Raw genomic sequence first — 25432 nt, forward strand, 5'->3', positions numbered from 1 at the left:
TTCTTCACATGAATTTTGAAAGCCATTGTTAGTTAGAAATGACAGAAAATATAGCAGGTCATCAGAGAAACCATTTCAGTCTTTGCCACACAAAGCCATCCTTGTGGTGTTTAGGAGTGGTGTCTAGCCAATGTAACCGTAATAACTGCAGCACAGAAAAACAATTACTTATTTGGTCAAAATGTGACTTCAAGATGAATTTTTGCTCAGAGAAAATGAAACTAATAGTGTTTAGAAATACAGGAGAGCTACAATGCATCAGGTAACAAGAAAAAAAATTTCCAAAGATTATTTTTGAAGCAATTTTTAATGTGTTCTTTTTCCAATCATCCAATTATTATTTTGTGTCAGTTTGGATTCTTTTCAACTTAAAGAGGTAAGAAAGAATAAAAAAACACAGCAGTATGTTTTTCAAACTCTTTCAGAAAGATTCTACAGACTACATGAAATTTCCTTTTAATGGCTGACCACCAATATTTGGTTGTTTATTAATTGCTCAGATTGAACAGACTAAGATTGGCTGCACATTTGAAAAACCCATCAAATGAATACCAAAAATATCCAAGAAAAGCAACAGCTGAGGAAGAGACTAAATCCCCTCAGTGACATGAAACAACTGCTTTCTGTAAGACAAATCAGACAGCCTTGCAGCTCATCAGCATGCACAGAGCAAACCAAATGCTTCTGCAAGTGCAAATCTCAGTGCATCTTCACAGAACAGTTTGTGGCTGTTCTCCAGGCTGGCAAGCAGTGGGGAGCATGCTGCTTCCAGCTCTCTACTTGTGCTGTATATTTACTGCTAACAGCAAACAGCAAATGCAGGAAACTGAATGGGGCAGAGCATGGGTGTGAGGACCCGAGAAAAATGGAGTACAAAAGGCAGATTGCTGCCATCAGAACAGTTATTCCTACTGGCTCACAAAAGCACCTCCAGGCACATGGTGCAGGCTAAATAATTCATCTCATTAGACCTAAAACACCTGATAAAACAATTGTGTATCTCTTCAGAGCACCTGCAGCCACCTTACCACATGCAAATCTTAAGCATGGAAAATACTGTTTTGTGTTGTTGGCAATCCAAGCAACTCTAAAGGCAGAATGAGCAAAAGGAGCCCAGGCATTCTCCTTTTACTCTACCATCACACTTCAAACAAAAATGGGTTCTACAGTCTTAGCAAGGAGGCAGAAGGGATTTGGACAGTGTTCTGAGGCCCACTACAAATGCCTTTACAACGTTAATGCAAAGTATCATTTGACAGCCCATTACGGCAATTAATTAATTCAACAGTATTAAATTCAGATTTCTGTGGATTTAACATTAAGCTTTTAGTTTCAGTATAAATTCACCTATATGGATAATATGTGATTTAGATTGGAGTGTCTTATATATACATATATATATACATATACACACACACATATATATATACATATACATATATATATATACATATACATACATAGATACATATATATATAAGACATCCAAATCTAAAACGAGTGTTATGCTTTTAAACCTTAAAAAGCACTATATAAAAAGATAATGGACAAAGATGGAAAGACTCAACTAACTATAATTGGTATGTTTTCTCCAGTCTTCCCAAAGAAGAGCTCCAGATTAATTCCATCATTCACTATAACATGTAATTTACCAAACCACTGGTGCTCTGCACTGTGCTATTTTACATGTAAACAGGTACTTAATCTCAAAATAACTCCTCTTAAATGAGCACACTTTCCAGGGAAAATTTGAATTCCTGTTGACCAACTCAGGATAGCATCTGCTGTAAGGTACTATTAAAAGTACAAATTTACACTACCTTCAAAAGGTAGTAAACTTCACACAGATATTTTGTGACAGAACAGAGAAACACCAGGAAGGACTGCAAGGTTTGTTCACCTGTAATTTAAGCCTTCCAGAGCTACAAGCACAAATAAATTGCATGGTCCACTATATTACGTAAAAGGCAAAGTATATAATCTCTTGTGAAAGATTTGTTAAAACTTCTACTTTTTTATATAGACTTCCATGCATACCATCTTTCATTCCTTTATATTAAACTGTTGATGTTTAAAGATAAAAAATTACAACAACTGAAGTAAAAAATTTTTTTGCTATATACACTTTCAGGTTGTTGGGCCTTGGTGTGTCATGGGAAATATTCAAAAGAGAAAAGGAGTCATTATTGTCTGTATTAAGCCAGAGCTAACGACGATATTTTTCACTAGAATTACAGGACATACCATAACACCTCAAGATCAGTAGAACAAAATGCAGTCCTTACCCTCTTTTTACTTTTGTGAAGTCAAAAGCCACTTGTCTATAGGAAACTGCCTTTTCATTCAAATACCTGCTATACCGCCTGATAAACGTTGACATGTCATAACCTAAAAAATAAGTTTCAGGGGTTTATTACTTACCTAATCAAAGAACAAGAATGTTATTCAAAATAAAGCGCAAACTATTAGCACAAGACAGCTCCATTGACTAGAGAAAACTGTGCAAAAATATAGTCTGAAAATCACTGCGTACGTCACTGTATTCACCATGTAAATCAAACAGACAATACCACAAATATCTAGACAACCTCAAGTATGTTAAAGTTTACACTTCACTTCCTAAGGAAATCACTTCCACAAGCAAAATGAAGTAATTTTTATGCAAGTTCTTTTATATTACAATAGACATTACTATCAAAGAAATTAAATGATGCATTCACAAAGGCATTCACATCAGCTCGGCAACACATTGTCTCATTTGCAACTGAACAGAAAAAAAAAGGCTTTGATGGAAACACCACAATGTGACAGAAATTCTTCTCTGTTAAGATAGCAGTGATGGGAAATATTTTGATTAACTGTCAATCTAGGGGTATAGACTAGGAAGAAGATCTGTTCATAGTCTATGCTGAGACCATAGAAGTTAAAACAAAAAAAAATTACAATTTGGTAGAGCCTTGGTTATAAGTGAGAAGGTTTCTGTCCTCAGGCAACCTCTTTGGCTGCCTGTTCTAGTACACCTGTAGCAAAGATCAGAAGTATATAAGAAGCAGTAGACAAAGTAAGGAACTATCTTAGGAGAAAAAACAATGCCAGCTACAGGTATGGTCAGAACTGCACTGAACTGCAGCATAACAGTTTGGAAGACTATTTCAGTTGAAAAATCTGAACCAGAGAAACAGCTATTTGCCCACTGGATTAGTCTCAAAGATAAATGGAATAGTCTTTGATCAATTTCCCAAAAAAGTAATTTTAATTTTATTTAGATACGGTTCTTGTCTCACTGATATGATGTACGTACATATGATGAATTTTTAAAAAATTAATAATCAAAATTGTCTCATTTGGAGATGTCTATGTCTACGGAAATAAGAAGGATACTGAGATCCATATGTCTAAGGAAGTCAGAAGCTTTTAAGTATGCCTGTAAGAAAAGATTCAACATGGTCCTCCAGCACACAGCTCCTGCCACACCATTACAGTGCTTTATTTAAGAAATGCAGCCTGGGGTAAAATGGACAGAAAAGTTACTTCCTAAATGACAGGGTTCATTAGAGTAAGCAAGTTGCCTTTGCTGTTCCTCAGCACATTACTAAATTTAATGAATAAAAGACACCTTACCTTGCAATCCACTTTTGTCTAGGAAATTGCTCAAATTAAACAATGTGTTTCTGGATGCCAAATACTGGATAAAACGCTAGACAAAAGAGAAAAAATTGAATACTTTCACTGTGTTACCAAGGAGAAGGAATTGCAGTAACAACACTAGAAACTTTTTATCCAGGTTACAAAATTCCGCTTTTATGCCTTAAGACTGACTTCAAATCTGGAAACTATCACAAAACCAGCTAAGCTATCAAAGTAAGCTAGTTATTTTTTATGCATAAATCTCTGAAAAAATCCAAGTAGCATTTTGTATGAAGGCCTCATTTAGTTGGAGTTTATTTTAAGCTAGAACATGGAACTCTGAACTTCTGAAAAAATCCCTTCAAATACATTCTCATTTTACATGCTCATAGTTGTTTCACTGACTTCAATTTTATAACAACTGATTTAATAATGCTAATTAGCAAAGTCATCTTTGCTCAGCATACAATTGTAATGGTACTTATCTTAAATATGAATATAGGTGATGGAAATGTTAGTTGGCTTATAAATCAAATATCAAACATAACAATTCATATAAAGCATTAACACTGTATCACAATACTTCTTATAATACTTAATTGCAAATTATGTTTTACAAGGTGAAGGATGCCATTTTCATCTTGTAAAGACACATTTAAGATTGTTGACACAATAGGAAAAAAAACTTGTACAGAGCTGCTACAAAAATAAGCCAATCATTCAGCTGCAAGAACCATTCTGACAAAAGACAAAAGCAGTGTTGATTAGTGCAACATGTACTACTTCATTACTTTTACTAGCATACATAAGTTACATAGAAAAAAGACTGGAGAAGAGTAAAGGCACTCAGTACCTAGTTGTAAAGGAATTAAAGTTGAAGGCAGCATCCCTGGAGGTATTTAAAAGACACACAGATGTGGCATTTGGGGATATGTGTTAGTGGTGGACTTGCAGTGCTGGGTTAGCAGCTAGACTTGATTTTAAAGGTCCTTTGCAATCTAAATGGTGCTATAATCTGTTTGCACTCTCATTGTCCAAGTACTACTTCCAACTGTGAAAAATTTCATTTTGAGCAGCAATCTTACCCTCAACACTCTTGTAATATACTTGGCAAGCAAAATTTGTTTGTAAGTTCATAAATATTCTTAATGCAAAGTATTTCAGACAGTGGTCCCATGAAATACTTTTAATTGCTATGAACTATTTTGGTATCAGGTTAAAATTAATATGACTCAAATTGCAAGGTGTTTTGAAAAGTGTCAATTATCCCAATGAAAAAGTTTAAGCTTCAAGCCAATAACAGAAGTTTGCCCTCTTGTGGCTTAGTTAGCTTCACAGAATAGATTTTCACCCAGACCAGCAATAACCTGCAAGTGAAACCAGTATATGTTTAAAAACTTAATCTCCCTCTCCAACCCACACAAGTCAGTCAGAGGAAGCAGTTCCTCTGCATGCAAACTCAAGTGAAAAATGTTGGTAATTTGCTAAAAGGATCTTAATTCCAAAGTTCATATAGCTTACCTTATTGTGCAGTAAAAAGGAATGTTTACAAACATTTTCTATGAAGATGTTGGAAATATTTTTTTTGGTTTTTTAAAGACAAAACATTCAAGCTGCTGAGCTGCTGCTATGCTTGGCGTGGTATTCCAAACAATAAGGGCCCATAGGAATTAAAACTGTGAGACAAAACAGGTTTATCCCTTTTTGTGTAACTTGGGGTTATGTTTGTTAAACTGTTCAACTGTTAACAGTTTGGTGTTATTTCACCCTGTCCTAGGGTGACCCTCAAAGCCAACTCATAGGCACACATTTTTTTCTTTGTAAAAAATTAGGGTGTGATGGTAGAAATTACTTTAGAATGAAGTTATCAATGAGAAAAGACCATAGAGTTAGCTACAGCATGAAGGCAAAACTGCTTCCATTTTCAGCTTGTAGAATCCCATGTGAGTTAGCTTTTCTTGGGTTTTTTCTCTTTCATCATTAGAATATGAAGATAGGAAAAAAGCACCCTCAGCACTTGGGACATTTACTTTTTACACTAGAATTGCACACTTGGAAGTAGAAATAATGGAAACAAACAGAAAATGAGACTTGTGTTCATTCAGAGTAGGATCAAAAAGGCAAACTTGAAGATTGTCTTACAAAAAAAATTTACTGGAAGCATTTAGGTGACATTTACAGGAATGAGGGACTGCAACTGTTCTCAAAATAATACATCACTTTTGTATTACCTCATTTCCATACACCATTAGATGATGGGTTGTGATAAGAGATTTGAAGACCACTACCCAGCTACTGTTGGTAGTTCTTTCAAATAAACTATCTGCCAGTTGTGGGATGTTCACATTCATCTCATTTGTGCACTGGATTAAATCTGCAATACAAAAATTTCTGTTGTTATTATCAGTTCTGTAAAGGAAGATCAATAATGCTCCCTAAAAAAAAATCAGTACATTCATTATCTGTAGTAATATTTTTTATGAAAACTGAGGGGCTTTCCAGCAAAATAAATATCAAAAAGCAGCATGGCTCTGGTCTATCAGAACTTAATAATACAAAGCTCACTCTGCTCACTGCCAAGATTCAACTGCTTTTGCAGCTGCCTTAGAAGGCCCTGGAACAGAAGAACCATAATGACTTACACTATCTCTGACTAACAACTCTCAGCTTTCAAACACCTAAAACATTAAACAGCAAAATAATTATTACATGGTACCATTTAATTAAGTTTTACTGGAAGATTATGACTAGAATTAACTGTAATCTCAGATTTCTGGCTTCTTAATGGATCAGTAAATACTTTCCTGCACTAGTTCAAAGTGAGTAATACAAGATTCAAATACTACTTAGTCTTGATAAAATGCAATCAACACCTTCAAAAGGGCAGAGGAAATGTTGAGTGGAAAAAGGAGCCCCTAGCAACAATGCTAGAAACTGACAGATTAATTTAGTTCAAACAAAGTTGGATCATGAACCAAAAAGATGGTTAGGAGCACAAGATCTGAGGTTGGCTAACTAAAACAAAGCTTTCCAATCTCTGTTCAACCTGGACTACTGTCCCACCTGTGTAAATATGGGGAGCTATACTTTCAGTACAACCAACAGAACAACGTCTCATCATCCAGTAACTCATTTCCAAAGGCCAGTGAAGGAAGGGATGGCTTATGATCACGACACTGCATTGACAAATACAACAGAAACAACTATATGATAATGCAGGTCGCTAATATTTGATATGAAGCGTAACTTAATGCAACATAGCAGTGATGAAATTTTTCTACCATTACCACTCCAAAAATAAACCAGCAAATTTCACTCAAACTGGCAGCCCTGTCAAAGGCTGTAGCTCAATAAAAATCAAGACTTCAGAATGTCCTATGCCTTCCTGACTAAGGACTACCAAGGCATACTGGAAACAACCATTTAATCTGAAGGCAAACATTTCACTTTTGAAGACAGTTTTATATCTTCCTATGAACAATCATCCACCTTGAAGGACTCCTGAAAGACAGGACCTTCCTTCAGCCAGAGCAGCAGGTAAGCACAGCTACCACACACTCTGAACTAGTATGGTCAGAACAGAAAAAGCTGCTATTTACATGTTTAAGTATTAAAGGAAGTGAGCAGGAAATTATTTCCACATTCATAAATGTAATGAGATGGAGAGATAAACATTCTTTTATCTACAAGTAAAATTGTGATGACTACAGGCATTCATGACCTCATTTCTAAGTCACGTTTATCTATTACTGGATGATGATTTGGGGTTGTTAAGACAATGCCAGGATATTACTCAGCAAGAGATGTGCTCTGAACTGGATCATCAAAACCAAGCCCTGCAGCTTCTTCACCTTCAGGTCTTCCCTCCTAAATAATAACACAAGCAGTTTTGTGCAAGGCTATCTGGCAGGAACATACATTAAATACAAAGGTACAAACATCACTGGATGTCAAGTCATACTTTTTGGCCTAAGAGGTGCAAGTGTATATGAGAAAGTGAGAATTTCTATACTTAAATGCAACATCTGCCAGCAAATCAACAGAAATAAAAAATACAAAAGAAGAGGTGGCACTGGAAAATTCACTATCTAGAAACATTAAAAAACCCCACCCAAAATAAATATCCAGCACAGACGATATTTTGTGCTGGGAGAAATGGTTTCTGAAATGCCACTGAACTTTGAAATCATTATCTGTTGCAGTGTATAAAAGAAAACAGGCTCTGTAAACCTCAGAAAATGATCCCTCACAGGACTGATGAGTGTTTCTGTGAAAAGCATATGAAGGAACCTGGGGGGCGGGGGGGGGCAGAGGGAGAGAGTGCCAGCACATTACGAGGAACCAGTGACCAACTGGGAGAGAACACAGGCAAGAAGCAAAGTACAGAGGCAACTCCAGCCTCCAGGGGAAGTAAACTTGCAAATGCAAACATGGGAGTCACTACAATACTACAGTTACTACAAACTAAGTTTAGTAAAACATGAAATTTCTCCCTGTCCAAAATACAGACTGAACACATGCACAACAATCTGGTATGTATTAATACCTCAAAGTACCTAAACCATACACATCTCAGAAGAGTTCCATCACTCTGAAATTTATTTTCAAAGTATTTTCATAAGCAATGCTAAATAGGTAAAGAAATATTTGCACAGTTACACCCAAATTAGAACAGCAATTTTTGTGCTAACTATACTATAAGCAGCATAGTACAGACAGCAGAAGATGGTATCCTTCATCCCACACTCCTGCACTACATCCCACACTACATATACAGTGTTCTTATTTATCCTATTCCCACAAACACCCTTCATTAAAGGAAAGGAACAAATATATAGTTATTTTCACATCCTACACTTAACACAACTTGTCTCACACCCACCTATGAAAACACTAGCTATGTGTTTGGAAACCTAAGGGCCCCAAAGCAACAAATCTCTAGACTGCTACTTACTGGAAATGCTACAAGCAATACCACAGGCAGGTGTATAAGCAAAGGGTACAGCACTAAGGGGAACAGCTTTCATCTTAGAGCACAAATAGAAACAAACAAAATCATCACGAAAACAAAGGACAACCCTTGGTGAAAGAGAGATGCCTGTTTCATTGATCATCTTGTCATGGGAGTCAAGGAGAAAGATTTAATAGTTATTACCATCAATACTACAGAAAGGAAAATCACTTTATGTGTCAATCTTCTGCATTAAGGCCAGAATACCGCACAGCAGAAAAAGAAATACTCTCCTAGGAAATAAGCCACCTAAAATCACAGAATTCTGCAATTCTAAAATCTGTTAAAACTTTCACAGTAAGAGACACACAGCATACAGGTGTTAGATAATAAAAGGCATTCCTTATTTCATAGAAGGCAGCAATTAGCAACAAGAATCTTAAGCTTGCAGCTGGCTGGGAGACTTATATGAGGGAAACTTAGCATCAAGTGCACAGTCATATCCATGGATGTGGCTGGGGACAGCCAAGGGAAAAGCTACCAGGTTGCCCAGGGTGTAAAGCACTTCTTGCAATGCACAAGAAGTGGTTGAAGGAGGTGGGTTTATTCCACCAGCAAAACAGAAGGCTGGAGGCAGAGAGGGGGGAATATAAAGACCGCCTTCAATTGGGTGTTTTGTGGAGGTCCACAGAAAAAGGATGAAAAGCAAAAGAAAATGATCAGGCACCAGAGCCTGTAAACAGCCAGAGCTACTAATGTTCAGCATGGTTTAAAAGCTGGGGTTCATTACAGAACCTGAGATCCCTTCCAATCTAAAGCAATTTACAAATCTATGCAACATCTACAGAACGAGAAAATAAAGGCAACAAAAACAGAGAAGTGGCTTACAAAGTAAGTTGAAGTTGGAAAGAGTAGTCCAACAGGTATTCCTAAGATCAAAAACCTTAGACTTATGTGACTGACAAAACATGTTTTGAGAACACCACTTACCTACTTACAGTATCAAATTTTGGCAGAGGTTTCAGAGGTAAAACTAGATTTTCCAAGAAAACACTTGTAGTTTGTTTTTAAATAGCGTTTAGATTTTATTTTTGTTGTAACAGTTAGAGCTTTCACCACCAAGTGACTTTCACATAATTCAGTTCTGTTTGGGTCTCTTTCCACCAAAGCAAGGGTTTTGCAAGGAATCATAACAAAGGTCTGGCCAACAGACATTTCAGCAACACTTGAAGATTTGCAATTGCACCTGTACCAAAGCAAGCATATTGCCTAACCCTGTTCAAGTTAACTACTGCAAAACACGCAGTACCATACTTACTGTACAATACTCAGGCTTAGAAAAAATTATATACTTGCAACTCCCAGCCAAGAGTTCTACAGCCTTTCAACCATTCAGTCTTCATCACAGCAAAGAGCCAAGCGATTCATTGCCTTATGCTATTCATAGTTATCAGGTGAAAGAAGTATGAAGGTGCAAAGTAGAATAAAAGCAGAGCAAGACTGAAGATTCCTACACAAGAAAGAGGCAATCACCTACACAAAGCAGTGACTACAAGGCTATGATGATAAAGTATGCTGTCTACTCCACATTAGGCATGTAGATGTGGATTAGCCAACCCATGGCAAGAGATCATGAGTCTTGACCCATGGCAAACATGAGGAAGTCAGGCTGGATAATAAAGCACCAAAGGCATCTGTCCCAAATCACCCCAGAGAATGCATGTGCTTTCAGCATGTGCCTGTGCCCTAACGCCTTGTGCAGCACCTCGCTCTGCACCAGGCAGCCTGCTAAGACAAAATGATAAAAAACCGGTTTCCTTCCACACAAAAAAAGAACCACAAGGTATCCTGAATGATTTCTTTTCCCAGAAGCTTACTCATATGAATTCACAGTAAGACCATAAAGAACTGGGTTGAGAAGAGCTTTCATTAATGGTTTTAGTTTCAGGTCCAGTTTCAGTTTATTGTGACATTTGTGGTAACTTGACAAGCAGATTGAATGTAAACCAGATTTACACACTCCATGTACATGCACGACCTGATTATTTCCAATGGTTTACCTGTATCTCTCATTTTGAACAATATTTTTATTTGTAAAGTATCAGTCTGAAAATATTTACAAGAGTAAAATCTTCCAGGCCAGAAAGTGTGCCCCACACCCCAGTTACTTCAAAATAGGTCAAGCAACTGTGACAGATATCCATCTTGTTAGCTATTGCTTTTTCATCTTTTACACCACAGACTCTACTTAGAATAAGCAAGTAATTGGTTATATCCTGCAAGTTATTGACAGTTGTGCCATTTAAAAAAATGTATATAATGGGAGAGACAGTATCCTTTCAGTAAGCAATTGAACTATTGATTATCCAACATGAGTAGGCAGATAGCGCCAAGATCTAAACACATTATATTCTTCAGTTAAAAAATACAAGAATAATACAAGAATATTTAAATGCATATTGGTGGATCCAAAGCACGAGCCAATACACATCAGATTATGTTTACATAACTGGTGAATTTAAAATTTAAGTTAACACAGCAAACTTGTTTCGTTTTTTAAATACAAAAGGAAATATAAAACATTTATTAGATGAATTAATATTCACACAACTTATGCCCACACAGAGGAGTTCAAGAGAACACAATTAATTTAGTATTGTTCAAACTGAAGAGAAAACATGCTAGTGACTGACACTCCACTCACGAGGGAACACTTGTGCCCAGTCTCAATGTTGGAAGACAGGACAGTGTCTATCCTTGAGATAATTTTACTTAAGACTGTGCACCTCCTTATGATCAATTCCTCTTTCACCCAAGGCCATACAAAACGATTTTTAGATTTGAGTAAAAGATTTAATAATTATTAACACAGAGCTATTTTGCTTTCCTCTTAAGGGACCATTTTCTCAATGAGACAAAGCCTTCAAAGCTGACACACTCTCATTTTATCATACCTTTGGAAATGAGTGGAAAAAACATTAGTGTCTCAACCCAAAAGGCTGAAACAAAAATAAAATAATAATGGAAAAGACACGGTTATCTACATTGTCAATACTCAAGTTAAATTCCTTTCCTGGCTGCCTAGATTTCAATTCCTATAATGGTTTTCAAATTATACCAGTTTCCTCTATGTCAGGGTCTCATTTTCTTCCTGTTCTACACAAATATTTGATCACTGGAACAGAGCTGCTCCCTCATTTGGTCAACGAGCTTAATCAAAATGCAAATGGTCTGAATCGAAAAGTCTATTAAACAGCTAAAACATTTCCAAAGGATAGGTGAGAAAGCAGCAATGTGACCATTTCCCAATGGTCACACAATGACACACCATGTAGCACTGACAAATTCAGGAATTTGGGGAAAATTTCAAAGAGCACAAGTCAGCAAGTTCACATCAAATTGGTTAATGATATGAAAAACTGGTTTTATGCCATTGAGGAGTCAGCCACTAGCCAAAATGTTCCTTCATTTGATTTTTTGTTAGGAATACAGTTACAGCAAGCTTTTAGTAATTCTAAAGAAATTTTACAGCTTTAAGACCAACATTCTCCTGCCTACCCCTCAAGAGCTCATACTCTATATGGCCACATGGATTTTAAACAGTCCTGTTACAGGTTCTGAGAAAGCACACATGACTGCCACATCTTTCCTTTCCAGAAGGACATTGAGAAAGTTTCACAAGAGGGGGGAAAATATGGGTTATTGAGAAGAAGAGGGGGGAAAAAATGAAAGAAATAAGCATGTTCCAATTACAGTAATGCAACATTTGTCAGCAGATTTTAAATGAAGGAGAAACTGAATTTAGCATCAACCAAGTTTTTCATTGTCTGTTTTAATTTTGTTATTTACTGAACTGGAAGTGTCTTTTTAACCAGAGTGGTTTGTATAAAATCTAACATAAAATAATAGAAATATCTAACCCCTGTATATTAGATATTCTTCCCAGTTGTATTTTTTTTCTTCAAATTTCTAGAAGATCATCTTCCTTCCTTGAATAATTGGCAAATCAAGGTAGTTCCCTATTTTCAAAACTTCAATAAAAAGTATCAAGTAGAGTTTTTAACTGGCTACAGATGAAAACAGATATTTTGGATTATGAAGGTTATTTTTTCTATTCACCTTGACAAAATGACTATGAAGAGTGTGCTCTAATTTTATCCAATTACAAAATTAACAAAATTTAAATGACTTCACAAATACATAACAGTTTTATTCTAGCAAAGTACTTTGAAAGCATTTCTAGAACATATAGAGACAGTTTTCTCTAATATTTAACTACTTGGAGGACTTAACTGTGCCATGAAAGAACACTTATAAAAACTTCAAGAAATCAGAATACCAAAATAAGAACAAAAGAAAAGGTTTTCTGTAAAATCTATAATTAAAATCTACTTTTACAGATTAATAGTTCTGATAACTACAAACCCTGACACATTCAGACCTGATTCTACACATTCCAACTGACATTTTACAAGTAGATAACTTAATGCAAGCATATGGTAATTTTCTAAATGATTTCCCACTTCTTCCACAGGTGATGTCCTTATTTAAATATGGGAAATAGGATTTGAATGTTCCTGGAAGTAAAGAAGTACTTCCATTAGAGAACCAAGCAATTTGTCTAAAAATAATACTCAGAATAATTCTGAGCATTAATGCAAAGTGGTAAAATTGTAATTTTTAAATAATACATTTGTAACCAAAAATTAACCTCGTGCAAAAACGAGGATACCCCAAATGACATACTGGAGTGATCAAATGAAACACAGTGATGGTAAATTTCATTCTGAGCCACTCACTAAAGGACATTTAATCTGTTGAATTTAATCTGAAGAATATTATATAGCAAGTATGTATTTGAAAACAGAGTGAATACTTCAGTATTTTCCTAATTAACAGAAAATACCTACGTCTGCAGTTTAAAACAAAATATGCCATAAACACTATTGGTTTTAAATTTAGGTTTATCTTCTGAATAAACCCATTTGTACCAAACCACTTTACTAGAAGTAGTTTACTACATCAGATTGTCCCATGGCTTCACCAAAATCCCCTTGAGAAAGTGGACAAGGACCACACATTTTTAAATTAACAATAAAAATTCTCACTGAGAAATTTTTCTCTGCATATATAAAGCATCTTAACAGCTACATGCACTGACTCAGGAAACAATTTCTGGAAGAGTTAAAGAAATCTGAGAAGTCTCATTCTATTCTGAGCTTTCCATGTTTAAAAAGAACTATGATTTGATCTAATTTATATTAGATAAGCAGGAAAAAATGCAGAAAGAAGATTTATTATAATGTTGAATAACTTGCTCTATAACCACAGGTTTATATTTTCATTTAATCAAGCTACATCTTGCCTTTTTCTTCCAACTCAAATGAGACTATCATGTTTTCTCTCCTACTTAAAACCACTGATTCTAATTGGAATTCTTACAAATTACTTTAAATCTCTATCAGTAACCCTGTGAACTCAGCATTACTGCCTCAGGTATCTTTAAATAAATTTTTCTCATATGGCAACACTTCGAGCAACTTACTACTTCTGTTTGAGAACTGCAAAAACTAATTAATATACTTTCTGCAAAAAAGAGAGTAAATTTTTTTTTTCAGTTGAACAAGTGGTTTCAATGAAGAATTCTCTGAAAAACATTAGTAGTGTCTACCAAAACTCCTCAACAAACAAAGCATTGGTAAAAGAAACAGCAAAAGAAGTTAAAAATAAGGGAAGAACAATTAAAACCATTATGTACACAATTTTCCTTTTTCTTTTCTCTATCTCAATTCCTAAATACTGGAAGGTGGCACATTAACACTTCATTTAATATTCATAATGATTATTCAAACTTCTCCAGTTACAAATATTGTGGAAAAGACAAGTGTGGCTATGTTACCTTTGGAGAATTGATTTCTCAAGACAGACTTTAGCATCACTTTCATGTAAACTTGCCAAATACTCCCATCACATTTTAAAGACTAACATGAAAATACCGTGAAATATTGCCTCAACAGCTCCAGCCACAGATTGTAAATATAACATTCTCATTTCAAATACATTCAAGCTGAACACAAACCATAGCTTAACTCACCTAGATCTTCATCCAAGTTTAACATATGGCAGAAGTTCATTATTTTAGACCAACACAAATGCATAAGATACACAACTCACAGGATATGTTTTCATGATAACTCATGACAAATCTGGGTGGTCCCATTCCTGTCTCTACCTGCAAGCATTGACACACTTCCACTGATGACATGCTTATGTTATGTCAGCCTAGTGTGCTTCTCTGAACCATCCTAACTTTTTAGAATAGGAAAATAAAACCCCACAAAAGCCCCTGACCTCAGTGGTGTTGGATGGGATAATGGGGATGACACATGAGGTGACACAACACAGCACAGTTTTTTCATTATCCTGCCAGCTAAAAAACCGCTCACAAAAGACCAAAACAGGTGAAAGCCATAGCAAGAAAAGGAGATGATGACATGCAAAGGTAAGAAGAAAGAGGAAAAAGGGAAGTAGACAAGTCCTTCCACTTTTGGCACCAGTGAGTGACTGCTACCCAACCACCCCACTACAGTCATCCTCCATTCTTCCAAGATGTCTGCCTTGGCCTTCAGTGGTTACTCTACATGTCTACAGTTCCAAGTTTTCTGACATTAATATTCCAAAGTCTGATGTTCTAGTGCAGATTAAAAAATAAATTCCCTTTGCGCTTCTCACTGAAGACTGAGCATCCATACTCCCCATAAAAAACTTTACCACAATGAAAAAACTACTATTTTCTTTCTTAATAAATAACTTTCTTGCAATGTTTCCTAACTTTTCAGTCTTAATTCATCTGACCACCTCGATTTTTTACAGTTTTGCTGATTTATACATATAAATACACACAAACATACATATATATGAATGTATATATTTATTTATATATATAGTTAAACATAGTGTCCCAGCTGGATAATGGAAATTACTTCCTTCTACAGATATATGGAAGGATGCCCATCTTTCCTACATTCTCATGTTGGTGGTTTATAATGAAAATCAAGTGAGCCAGACTTTCTTGCACAGTTGCTGCATGTTCAGATAATCCTTCCAGACTAAAGTTTTACACCCTCCTGACACGTTTAGACCTCTGCAAGCATTCACAGAGCACTACACCAATTTATCAGTGTAACTTCATCTTCTAATCTTGGCCTGAAGAGCAGCTGCACACATTCCCAGGACAGTGTAATTCTCTGTCGATACACCATGTGTACCAACATACAGTTACTAACAAAAACATCATTAGAACTACATATGGACATATTCTCCACTTTAAGTATTCTTCAGTTGTGGGCAAAGTGATGCAAGCACTCTGTACTAAAGCAGCACTCTCTGGGTCCACTAAGTTTGAAAATCAATGAAAAAACACACTAAAACCCATGGCTGTTACCTGTACCTATCAGTTGTTATAACAGGAGAAAACTAACTTTGTTAAAATCTTAAAACACTAAGCAATACAAAAGTATCTAAAATTTATTAGTTACCTTTCTAAGGATTAATTTCCCAGCTGCCACCCACTCTTAAAACTAAATTCTTCCTCAAAACAGAACAAATCAACGATTGTTTCAGCTCCCTAATACTAAGAAATATGCAAGACATATCAAAGCTACTGAATACTTTTGCTCTACGTTCAGTTCCTACATACCCTTGAAAAGCATTTTATCATGAAATCTAGTTCAAAATAATTACAATCTCCCACAGGTACACTAACACATTATTCCCACTGAAAAGTATCTGTAAACTTAGAGCCTTGATCCTATCTTTACAAACATGCTTAATAACAAGCCTGTGAATCATATTCCAAAGATGATTCTTGATTAAAAGATGAAAAATGTCTGTATCTACCAGCCAACTGACATGACAATTCTTGCATAAGCTGTATATTCAATTTGAATATTTAACCCACTGGCCTAATTAAACCAGGGAAAAATCAATATTCTTTTTCACTAATCACATGCTAATTTCAATGCATTCATGAATAAAATTATGAATAGTTCTTTGTTCAAGACTGTCAGTATTTCCAGAGTGCATGGCTGCAAACACTTGAGGATGCACCCATTTCAGGTTCTGATAGGCAAGAAAGCAGGTACGTACCCTAAGGGTTCTATATGAGCACTGCTGTTTAAGAATACATTAGGACAGGTGGTTGGACAGGCTTTGATTTTGAATGACAGCCATTGGTTTGATATTGAAATCAAACCAATAATATCTAATATATTAGTGTCTAATACTAAATTACTATATTAAATATGAGAATAATTTATAATAATACTTAAGCATCAAATGTAATATTTATAGTGTGAATGGTCACACATAGTGGGTCAATGGAAGCACGATGAACTACATTAGGTGGAACATTTTAACTTTGATGAAGGCTAATGACTTTGAAAATTGCATTGCTTTAACAATGCTTTTATATCCTACTAAAAACACGTAGGTATTTCAAGCAGCCTGCATATATGTGAGTTTATGCTATGATTTCACCTTAAGATGCATAGAGAAGGCACATAACATGGTTTACAGAGAGCTGAGAGATCAGTCTGTGATGCCAGATACTGACCCTCAGGTCTCTGCATCACCACGTACACACGGAATGTTACCGCACTGTTCTCTGTCCCTGACAAGAATAGTGCCCAAGCTATCTGCCTTTGCATACAGTAAAGCTTTGGTTATGTATGTACTTATAGCCCTCTCTTCTGCTCCAAAGAACCGGCAAATGTTCTATAGCTATTGCACCTCCATACAATAAAAAACAAGTTGTGCTAACAGACATGCTTTTAAAACGAGGCCTGTGAAACACAGGTACACACTGCTGCTGTACTGCCAATAGCTCGTAACCAATCCTTGCAGATTGCTCTGGATACCCCCTGGATGCAGATAGCACCAACAAATGCCTTACCTGGCAGCTTGCTAGCAGTGCTACAGTGACATTACCGTAGCCCAGCCCACTGGAACAGGGAAACCATTTTTTTAATAGCAGACGTCACTGAACAAAAAATCTTCCATGAGCACAACTCTACAGCGGTTCTGCAGCAAGGCAACTTCCATCTTTGCAAGAAGGTAAGCCTTTAACCTAACTAGGGTTCACTTCAGTATCTGACCCTCCTCAATCCTGCAAGAAACTCCTAATCCCAACTTTAGCTCACCTGGTTATATGGCATTCTGATTATATCTGTTAAAAAATATACTCAAAGGCTGTCAAAGTACCTATCACAAAACCATAGAATGGTCTATGTTGGAAAGGACCCTTAAGATCATCTAGTCCCAACACCCCCACCACAGCAAGGATGTCACTCATGATCAGGCTGCTGAAAGATCCATTGAATCTGGCCTTGAACACTTGAAGGGATGGGGCATCTAGAACTTCTCTGGACAATGTGTTCCAGCGCTCCACCAGCCTCCAAGTAAGAAGTTCTCCCTCTGTCAGTTTAAAGCCATTTCCCCTAGTCCCGTCATTATCGACCCATATGAGAAGTCCCCCTCCCTCCAGCTACTAGAAGGCTGCAGAGAGGTCTCCCCAAGGCCTTCTTGTATCCATACTGAACAACTCCAGCTCTCTCAGCCTGTGCCAACTTCTATCATCTGTGACTTCCTTAATCCTGTGTTACCGAGGAGCAAACAGAAAAAGACAGACTTTGTGCACAGCACGTTTTGGCAGTAAACACTTCCAGCAAACTTTCTGAATCTAAATATGTGTAATCTTCTAAATACAGAGTATCCACACAAGGGCAACTTCGGTGTTCCTTAGATGTTTACCTTCCATACCCCTTTATTCTAAAAGACACAACAGAAAGAAATGTTGTAGTAGTGATGCACCCTCACAGTAGAGCACAGTGAAACTGAAACCAGTGAGTGTTAACACCAACCTGACCTCCTGCCACCACATCCCACTGAACAGATCCTCAAGCCAAAGAAATGCAAAGACCTTTGTTACTTTGGAATTAATCACACATGTAATTCACATTCTTTTCTCTCTGAACAGCAGCGCACCATCTTTAATTGGACAGTTTAATGGACAAAGCCAAAGATAAGCGAAAACCAAAGCCATCTGACCTATGGTTTTCCTACTTCAATACTTGTCTCATTTCAGTAGCTCAAAGGTCTTACTCCAGCAAAGTTGTTTGGAATATATGTCATTCTCTCCCATTTTAAAGCAAGATTTTGAAAATTAGATTTCCTTCTGGACAAAATCTAACTCTGAGCATGAATAGCACTTTTTTCCCTGCATGCCTTTGGGAGCTGTCAGGAAGCATGTATTTAAGTTGAAGGAGTTATGCCTCTGTATTTGCCTTCCTCCGTCAGGGCTGAAACTGCCAGTGAAGATGTGTGTATCTGATGCAAGGTAGGACACATTTCTTGGTAGATACCACCCTCTACAGCTTCTGGTTAACTAGTGGAAAAAATTGGGCTGCCTGGTTAACCACTGGAAAAAACCCAACCAAAACCTAAACTTGTAAATGTGTGGGAATAGGTTTCCTTTAGTCAAGGGTCCATGCTAATATGTAGTACAAAACAGTTGTACTGTCAAGGGAGTCTAAAGGTGTGTCAGCACCTACTACAGGTTCTTTTGCCCCTGTAGTATACTGGTTAAAAAACAACATTGCACATTTTATTGCTTCTCACGTATTTAACACATATTTTTAAAATTAATCTGATAAAAAAAAAAAAAAGGGAAATTCTTGCATCCAAGACCCAAATGGTTTAAGCCATATTCTAAAATGGTTTGATTGTTACATCATGTTCTTCCAACATCACAGAGATGCAAAAATTACTCATTTGGATTCGTTTTAATATAGTAGGCATCAAAAGCCCAATATATAAAATTACTGCATAAGGTACTTTTCTAGTATAAAATAAATAGAAGAAGTCCAAATTACTTAGATTTTTAACATTAGTACTATTTGTTACAAAACAGTAAAAATGCTTTTCCTTATAAATAGCACAATGCCCAGCTACTGGAGAAAACCTCCTCAGATGACAGCTTTAAAACAGATTTTTACCATGAATAAACCTCACACACATCATACCACAATCCAACTATGCAGCATTTCCTATTTTGTATGGCTAATGTATGTATCTTACTTTCCTGTGTGTCTCTCAGCAAATACATACAGCAGGGTCCTGTCAGATAATCACTTACTCTTTTAGCTGACTAAACAGAGCTCAGCAGGTCTCAATGTAGTTCTGATTTAAAGGCTTATAAACAATGACCTAAGCATACCAACAAAAGTGGAAAAACCTGAAAAGAGGGGAAAATAAGGCAAAGACAATTGAATCATGGGGCTAATAAGTGACAAACAAAACACAGATTTCATGAAGAAGGCTTGCTGAGGAATACTTTTTTTTATTGAAGTTTCTATAGAAGTAGCTGGTCAAGCTCAAAATAGTAACCCTCAAGATTATAAACAATTGCCTTAAGTGCACTTTTTTTGCACTTGCTGCAAAAATGTCCTTACCAAATTTCAGTTAATAGATCAAGGAGGAAATCAGTTTAGATTATTTGCCTATTATATCAACTAATGAATTTTCTTAAAGAAAAAAAAAATAAACTCCTGACAAAGTATCTGAATTTTTGAATGATGAAAGCAGCAAATGCTCAAACTTCAAATACTTATCATTCAGTGAAAATCAAACATCATCCTCCTCCTACAAAGTGACTGGCAGAAAATCACACAGGCCAGCACAGGTTTACACAGTTGGGTACTTGAGCTGGTATCTCAGAGATCAAATAGGCTAAATGCTGAACTCCCTGGTGTTATATGAAAACAGTTTTGCACATTGTGGCTGAGTTTTATCTTTACCTATAGTAAAAAAACTGAAAACTACTCTGCACATCAGACATTTTTATACAACTTCTGTCTAATTCCTAAGTGAGACTAATCTCAATTTTTTCCATTAGGATAGGAGAAAGAAGCATGACATAAACCAAGAAACTACTGCTTCCTTGTCAACCTCTTTGGTGACATGCAAAATTCTGGTCATTTCGGTTAAAAAAGTGTCACTACTTTAAAAACTACCATTTTTGAAGTAACAAGGAAAGTTCATGATACATGGATTTAGAGCATTTCTGCAGTCACTTCAACATAAGCTCCATCAATTCCATACAATCTACTTCACGTTTTGCACTTAAAAGGAGGTGAACTCATTAAAGGAGATCTTTTACTGGCAGCCACTTTCATACCTTTTCTTTTGACCAAAACCAGATCAGATTTTGACACGAACTGTTAGAAAACTGGATGAAGCAGAGCACAAGAGCAAAAAAAAAAACAAAACTAACAACCAAAACCAACCTCTCTACCTATAAAAACAGGTATCACCACAAAATTGTTTCAACTGACACTCCTCTACTGTGACTGTGAAACTCTTCCACGAAGGGAGGCAGCCAAGCAAAAGTACAGCTAAATTCTTCCATCCTATTAATAGAAATGTTGGAAATGCCTGCCTAATTTAGCTTTTACTTCCTTTTTCAATTTAAACTAACATCTCCCATGAGATATTTGGAGCTCTGTGACCAAACAAGACTCACCCTGGCTCGTCCCAAGCACATCTTCAATGCACATGTGAACAGCACTCTTTTACAAGGGCACAACAACACCATCCCTTACAGAGCATGTCCAAGCTGCTCAGAGTAAAAATTTTAGAACATTCTGTGATAAGAGGTTAGGATGGTGCAGGAACAAACTTTATTTAACATGCACAGCAAACAGGAAGCTGAGTTTTTCCAAGACCATACACTAAGCTTTACCAATTCTCAGTAGAAAAGGCAGAGGATATTACCAAGGGGAACACATCCTACTTACAGCAACACTGTTTTGTCTGAGTTTCATAAATCCAAATCAGTTCTTTCCCTCATGCCTCACTTTTAGACACTGTTCCTGAGCCCTTCATTAGTGACCATGGGGTCATGAAACTTCACGAAGTTTCAGAGCCAATACAGAGTTTCAAACTTTTAGTCTGAAACTGGATGGGTAAGGGAAACTGTATACAGAAAGAGCTCCTCAGTATCCACAGCTTTCAGATGGGAACTTCTCTGTTTACCATGAACAAAGACATGTCTCTATCACAAACAGCCTCTAAGATAAACTAAAGCCAAGAGAAGTAGTAAATAACATCTGTCTTTTGGTTTTCAGTAAAAGGAAAGAAACCTTCAGCCAGATTCTATCCTTAAAATTAAACTGTTCCATAAGAAAAGTTCAAAAAAGAAAAGAATTAGTTATTCCATTTACTTCAAAGTAAGGTTGTTCATTGGTTAAACCCTCAGAGAGCTAAACTGAATATGGAACTCTGGTAAAGCTATGTGTTAAGACATCTTGTGTCAGCCCTAGTATATACCAAGAGACTGACCACATTCCTGTCTACAAAGACTCCTCATTAACAGTTTAAAATAAAGACAAAAGCATCTCCTCCAACTCACTGTATTTTACTTACAGATCATTAAATATGAAGAAAGTCTCCTCATAAGCTATGTGTAAACAAAAAGCAAAAATCCCCAGCAAAACGAGAGAGAAAATCAGACCCTAGAAATGCATGAGCTTCAAACACATAACAAGGAAATCCCAAGCATATTCAATTCAAATCCATAACAATGAAACCCCAAATTTCAGAAGTTACACTAACTGTGTTGCTCCCTAGTATTTGAGAACTAGCACAAAAACTTCTGTGGATTTCCATCCGCTTACACACCAGATTCAGCACTGAAACGAGCTTCATATATTCCAGACTTCTAATGCAAAGCAACCTGCTTGGAAATTGACTTATGTTACATTTAATAGGCTTAAATGATGCTACATAGCAGCAAGGCATTTCAACTGAACAGGTCAGGAAAAAAGCTCGGGCTAGCTCCTTATTAACTATCAAGAACCTAAAAATAAAAGTCTGTATCCAGACAACCATTTTTCCTCAAAGCCCAACAAACAGTGTACTAGTCCCTGTGTATCAAACAGCTTATAGCTAAGAGTTGTGCATCCTGAGCTTTTCCAGTCATCTGCTAATCAAATGTGACAACTTACTAAGCATGAAATACCCTTATTAGAAATAACTACAGTCCGCAAACACAGAGGTGTTCATATGTGGGTTCATTTTTTTTTCCTATGATTAAAATCTCCTTCACATGTATTTTTGATACTCTAAATCTTATTCTGCAGTGCTGCACTGTAACACTCCTGAAATACAAATACACTAGGGAGAAATAATCCCTAATAAATTTAAGACTTTAGGTTACTAATATATAATAGAAAAACTGATTTAAAGGATAATAAATCCAAATTCAGTCACTTCAATAAAAACCAGCTGATCCGATCATGGCTATATCAATGAAAGCTAAGGGACATGGACATTCAGAGAATTAATTCAAAACTGAAATCTACCTAAAGATTCCAGTATAATTCTAAACAGTAAAGAAACTTCACTTCAAGAGAATGAAAGAACACAAGGATATTGTTCAAAAACACATTTTTCTTTTTTATCTGCAACTAGGATTTGAACTAGTTATGGTTCATGATGAATAAAAAGTAATTGCAAGTAAAATACCTGAAGTTCAGCCCTAAAACTTACAAAACTGACTTAAATGCTTACATAAATATTAAATTCAAGTGCCCCTTGTGAGACAGAAGAATGAAAGCATTTTATGAGTAAGCAAGACTCGATGAAATCAGCCTCACATCAACCCAGAAATGAAGAATTGCTTTGGGAACTACAACTGCATGAGGCTGCAATACATAATCAAGTAAATACTCCCAACAAACTGATTTTAAAATGAAAGTTATTTTTAATCTCTCCATAACAGTATACATCCCGAATTATGAACATCAGTGGCCTCTGGCAAATAGAAAAGGGGACAGAATTAAACATTATCAAATAACACCACCATTCCCCTGTGTGGAGACTTAACCATCACAACAGTTTGAACAAGGTTTTACATTTCACATAAAAAATAAGGTCAGATCCAGAATACAGAGTTGCTGATCAGAAAAATTCATGATGTTTGAAATAAGCTGCAATGATGGCTGAAACTACTATGATAATACTGGGCAGAAAAAGAAGTAAAGAGGATAAAGCAAATTCAAGTGTGATCCATTTTCAATTAAATATTGACCCATTGGTCAGCAAGAGTGGAGGTACCAGCTAAATAAACCCAGAGCAACTGCAGGCAAATGCAGGAGAAATGGCGATACAACTTCTGAACACATGGGAAGATGTGGGGAAGAGAACGACATGCTACATAACACAACTAAACCCAAGACAAAAAGCGCACACTTGAACTGCAAGAGAGGGGCACAGAAACGCTTCAGGTCACTTTACAGATCAGCATCCACCCCAGAAAAGCCCAAACACAGCCAACAGCAAAGCAAGTTACAGCAGCCCTTAAGGACACCAAGGAGCGTGAGGACACCAATGTCCACCTTTGGACAGCCAAGGCATTCAAGCTTCTCACCTGGCAGAGTAAAACATCACAATCAATCAGAGCTGCTCTGAGTGCATTTACTGCCAGGTGAAGGTAAATACTTTTTTAAAAATTAAAAATAAGTATTTAAAACATGCTTAATTCTGCCTATAGCTTTGTAGCCTGAGTTTAATTTAAAACTTTGCATGTTACACACTTGGGAGTTGGAAATCAAGTTGACTATAGCAACTTTAGAAACTTATGCTGTGCAGATGAATACATGTGGGTTGGTTTGGTTTTGTTGGGCTTATTTTTCTTTTTTTTTGGAGCAAAAGTAATTAAGGAATTATATGAACCTCATTATCACCTTATTGTAAATGGATAAAATAATGTACTTTCTTATAAGTTGTTAACATGGACAATTTGTTTACACACTAATTGTTTAACTAGGACACAGTGTTATTAAGGATTCACAACTTATGCTTTAAATTTTAGTAAATTAACTATTCAAAAAATCAAGAAAGGTTACAAACAATACAGGCAACCTTGTTGATGTCATAACACACAGCCAGCAACTGGAATAGCTGAGCTACTGCAAGCACCATATTTAGAGTAAATATGTGAAATGCCAGAGCAGTTTCAACCCATGCAAACTTCTCACTTCCCACATCAGCAAAAGAATCACTCGTGCTAGAATGGCACCGCTGCTGGAGCATATCAGTGTTGTGACTGAAGGCCTGCTGGCTTAGGAGGAAGCAATAAATGACAGCAAGTAAAGATTTCAAAAGTGTCTTTTCAGGAGAAAAGGCAAAAAGGAGTTGATGAGGAGAACTCAGTAAATTAACATCAGTATGAATGAAAGTGCATAGGAAATCTCAGAATGAGTATAATCCCCACTTTTGGAGATTTTTAAATTTATTTTAGGTTTAGACTACTTATGACTACTTATGTCATGACCTGCATAAAAGTCTCAAGATTTCCCTTTATGCCACCTCTGTTCACTCCAGTAATGCTGTATGCTTCAGTATGCTTCATTCTGTGAATTAACATGCCCAAGTCAAATTTTGATGTAGATCTTGTTCATTTTCACCCTCTCTTCTGAGGTAAAACTTATAAAAGCCTAATTTACCCTCGTATACTATTGCAAATGATCCAGATAAGCATTACTTGAATAAAGCTCCTTTAGCAAAATAGCACAGGAGATTTTTAGTCACAATCAGAAAATCCAGTGTATTTGCTAAATCTGTATGAAATGCTTAACTTCATTAAGTTATTCTCACACAGTTAAATACAGCTTAGTCCCCTAATTTCTAAATTCCCAATACCCGATTTGTGACAAATTACTCAGAACTCGGATTTATCCTCAGTAGATTTGAGACAACCACACCTTAGCACTGAATTTACTAACATTATTTTTA

At 36.3% G+C, this 25432-nt stretch overlaps 1 protein-coding gene across 6 annotated transcripts in view; it reads right to left on the bottom strand.

Annotated features, from left to right (window-relative positions):
* Positions 1–25432, bottom strand: part of PICALM (phosphatidylinositol binding clathrin assembly protein) — a 66354-nt gene that overhangs the window by 34814 nt on the left and 6108 nt on the right. For all 6 annotated transcript variants that reach the window (XM_054269708.1, XM_054269707.1, XM_054269709.1 and 3 more), the window contains exons 2-4: positions 5859–6001; positions 3622–3697; positions 2286–2388 (exon numbers count right to left, since the gene is read on the bottom strand). In XM_054269708.1, coding sequence (XP_054125683.1) covers positions 2286–2388; positions 3622–3697; positions 5859–6001 — 322 coding nt within the window. The remainder of the gene's footprint in view (positions 1–2285; positions 2389–3621; positions 3698–5858; positions 6002–25432) is intronic.

The sequence above is a fragment of the Melozone crissalis genome, unplaced genomic scaffold (assembly GCF_028551555.1).
Source record: "Melozone crissalis strain CALT ecotype California unplaced genomic scaffold, PUWL_Pcris_2 ptg000008l_1, whole genome shotgun sequence".
Taxonomy (NCBI): Eukaryota; Metazoa; Chordata; class Aves; order Passeriformes; family Passerellidae; genus Melozone; species Melozone crissalis.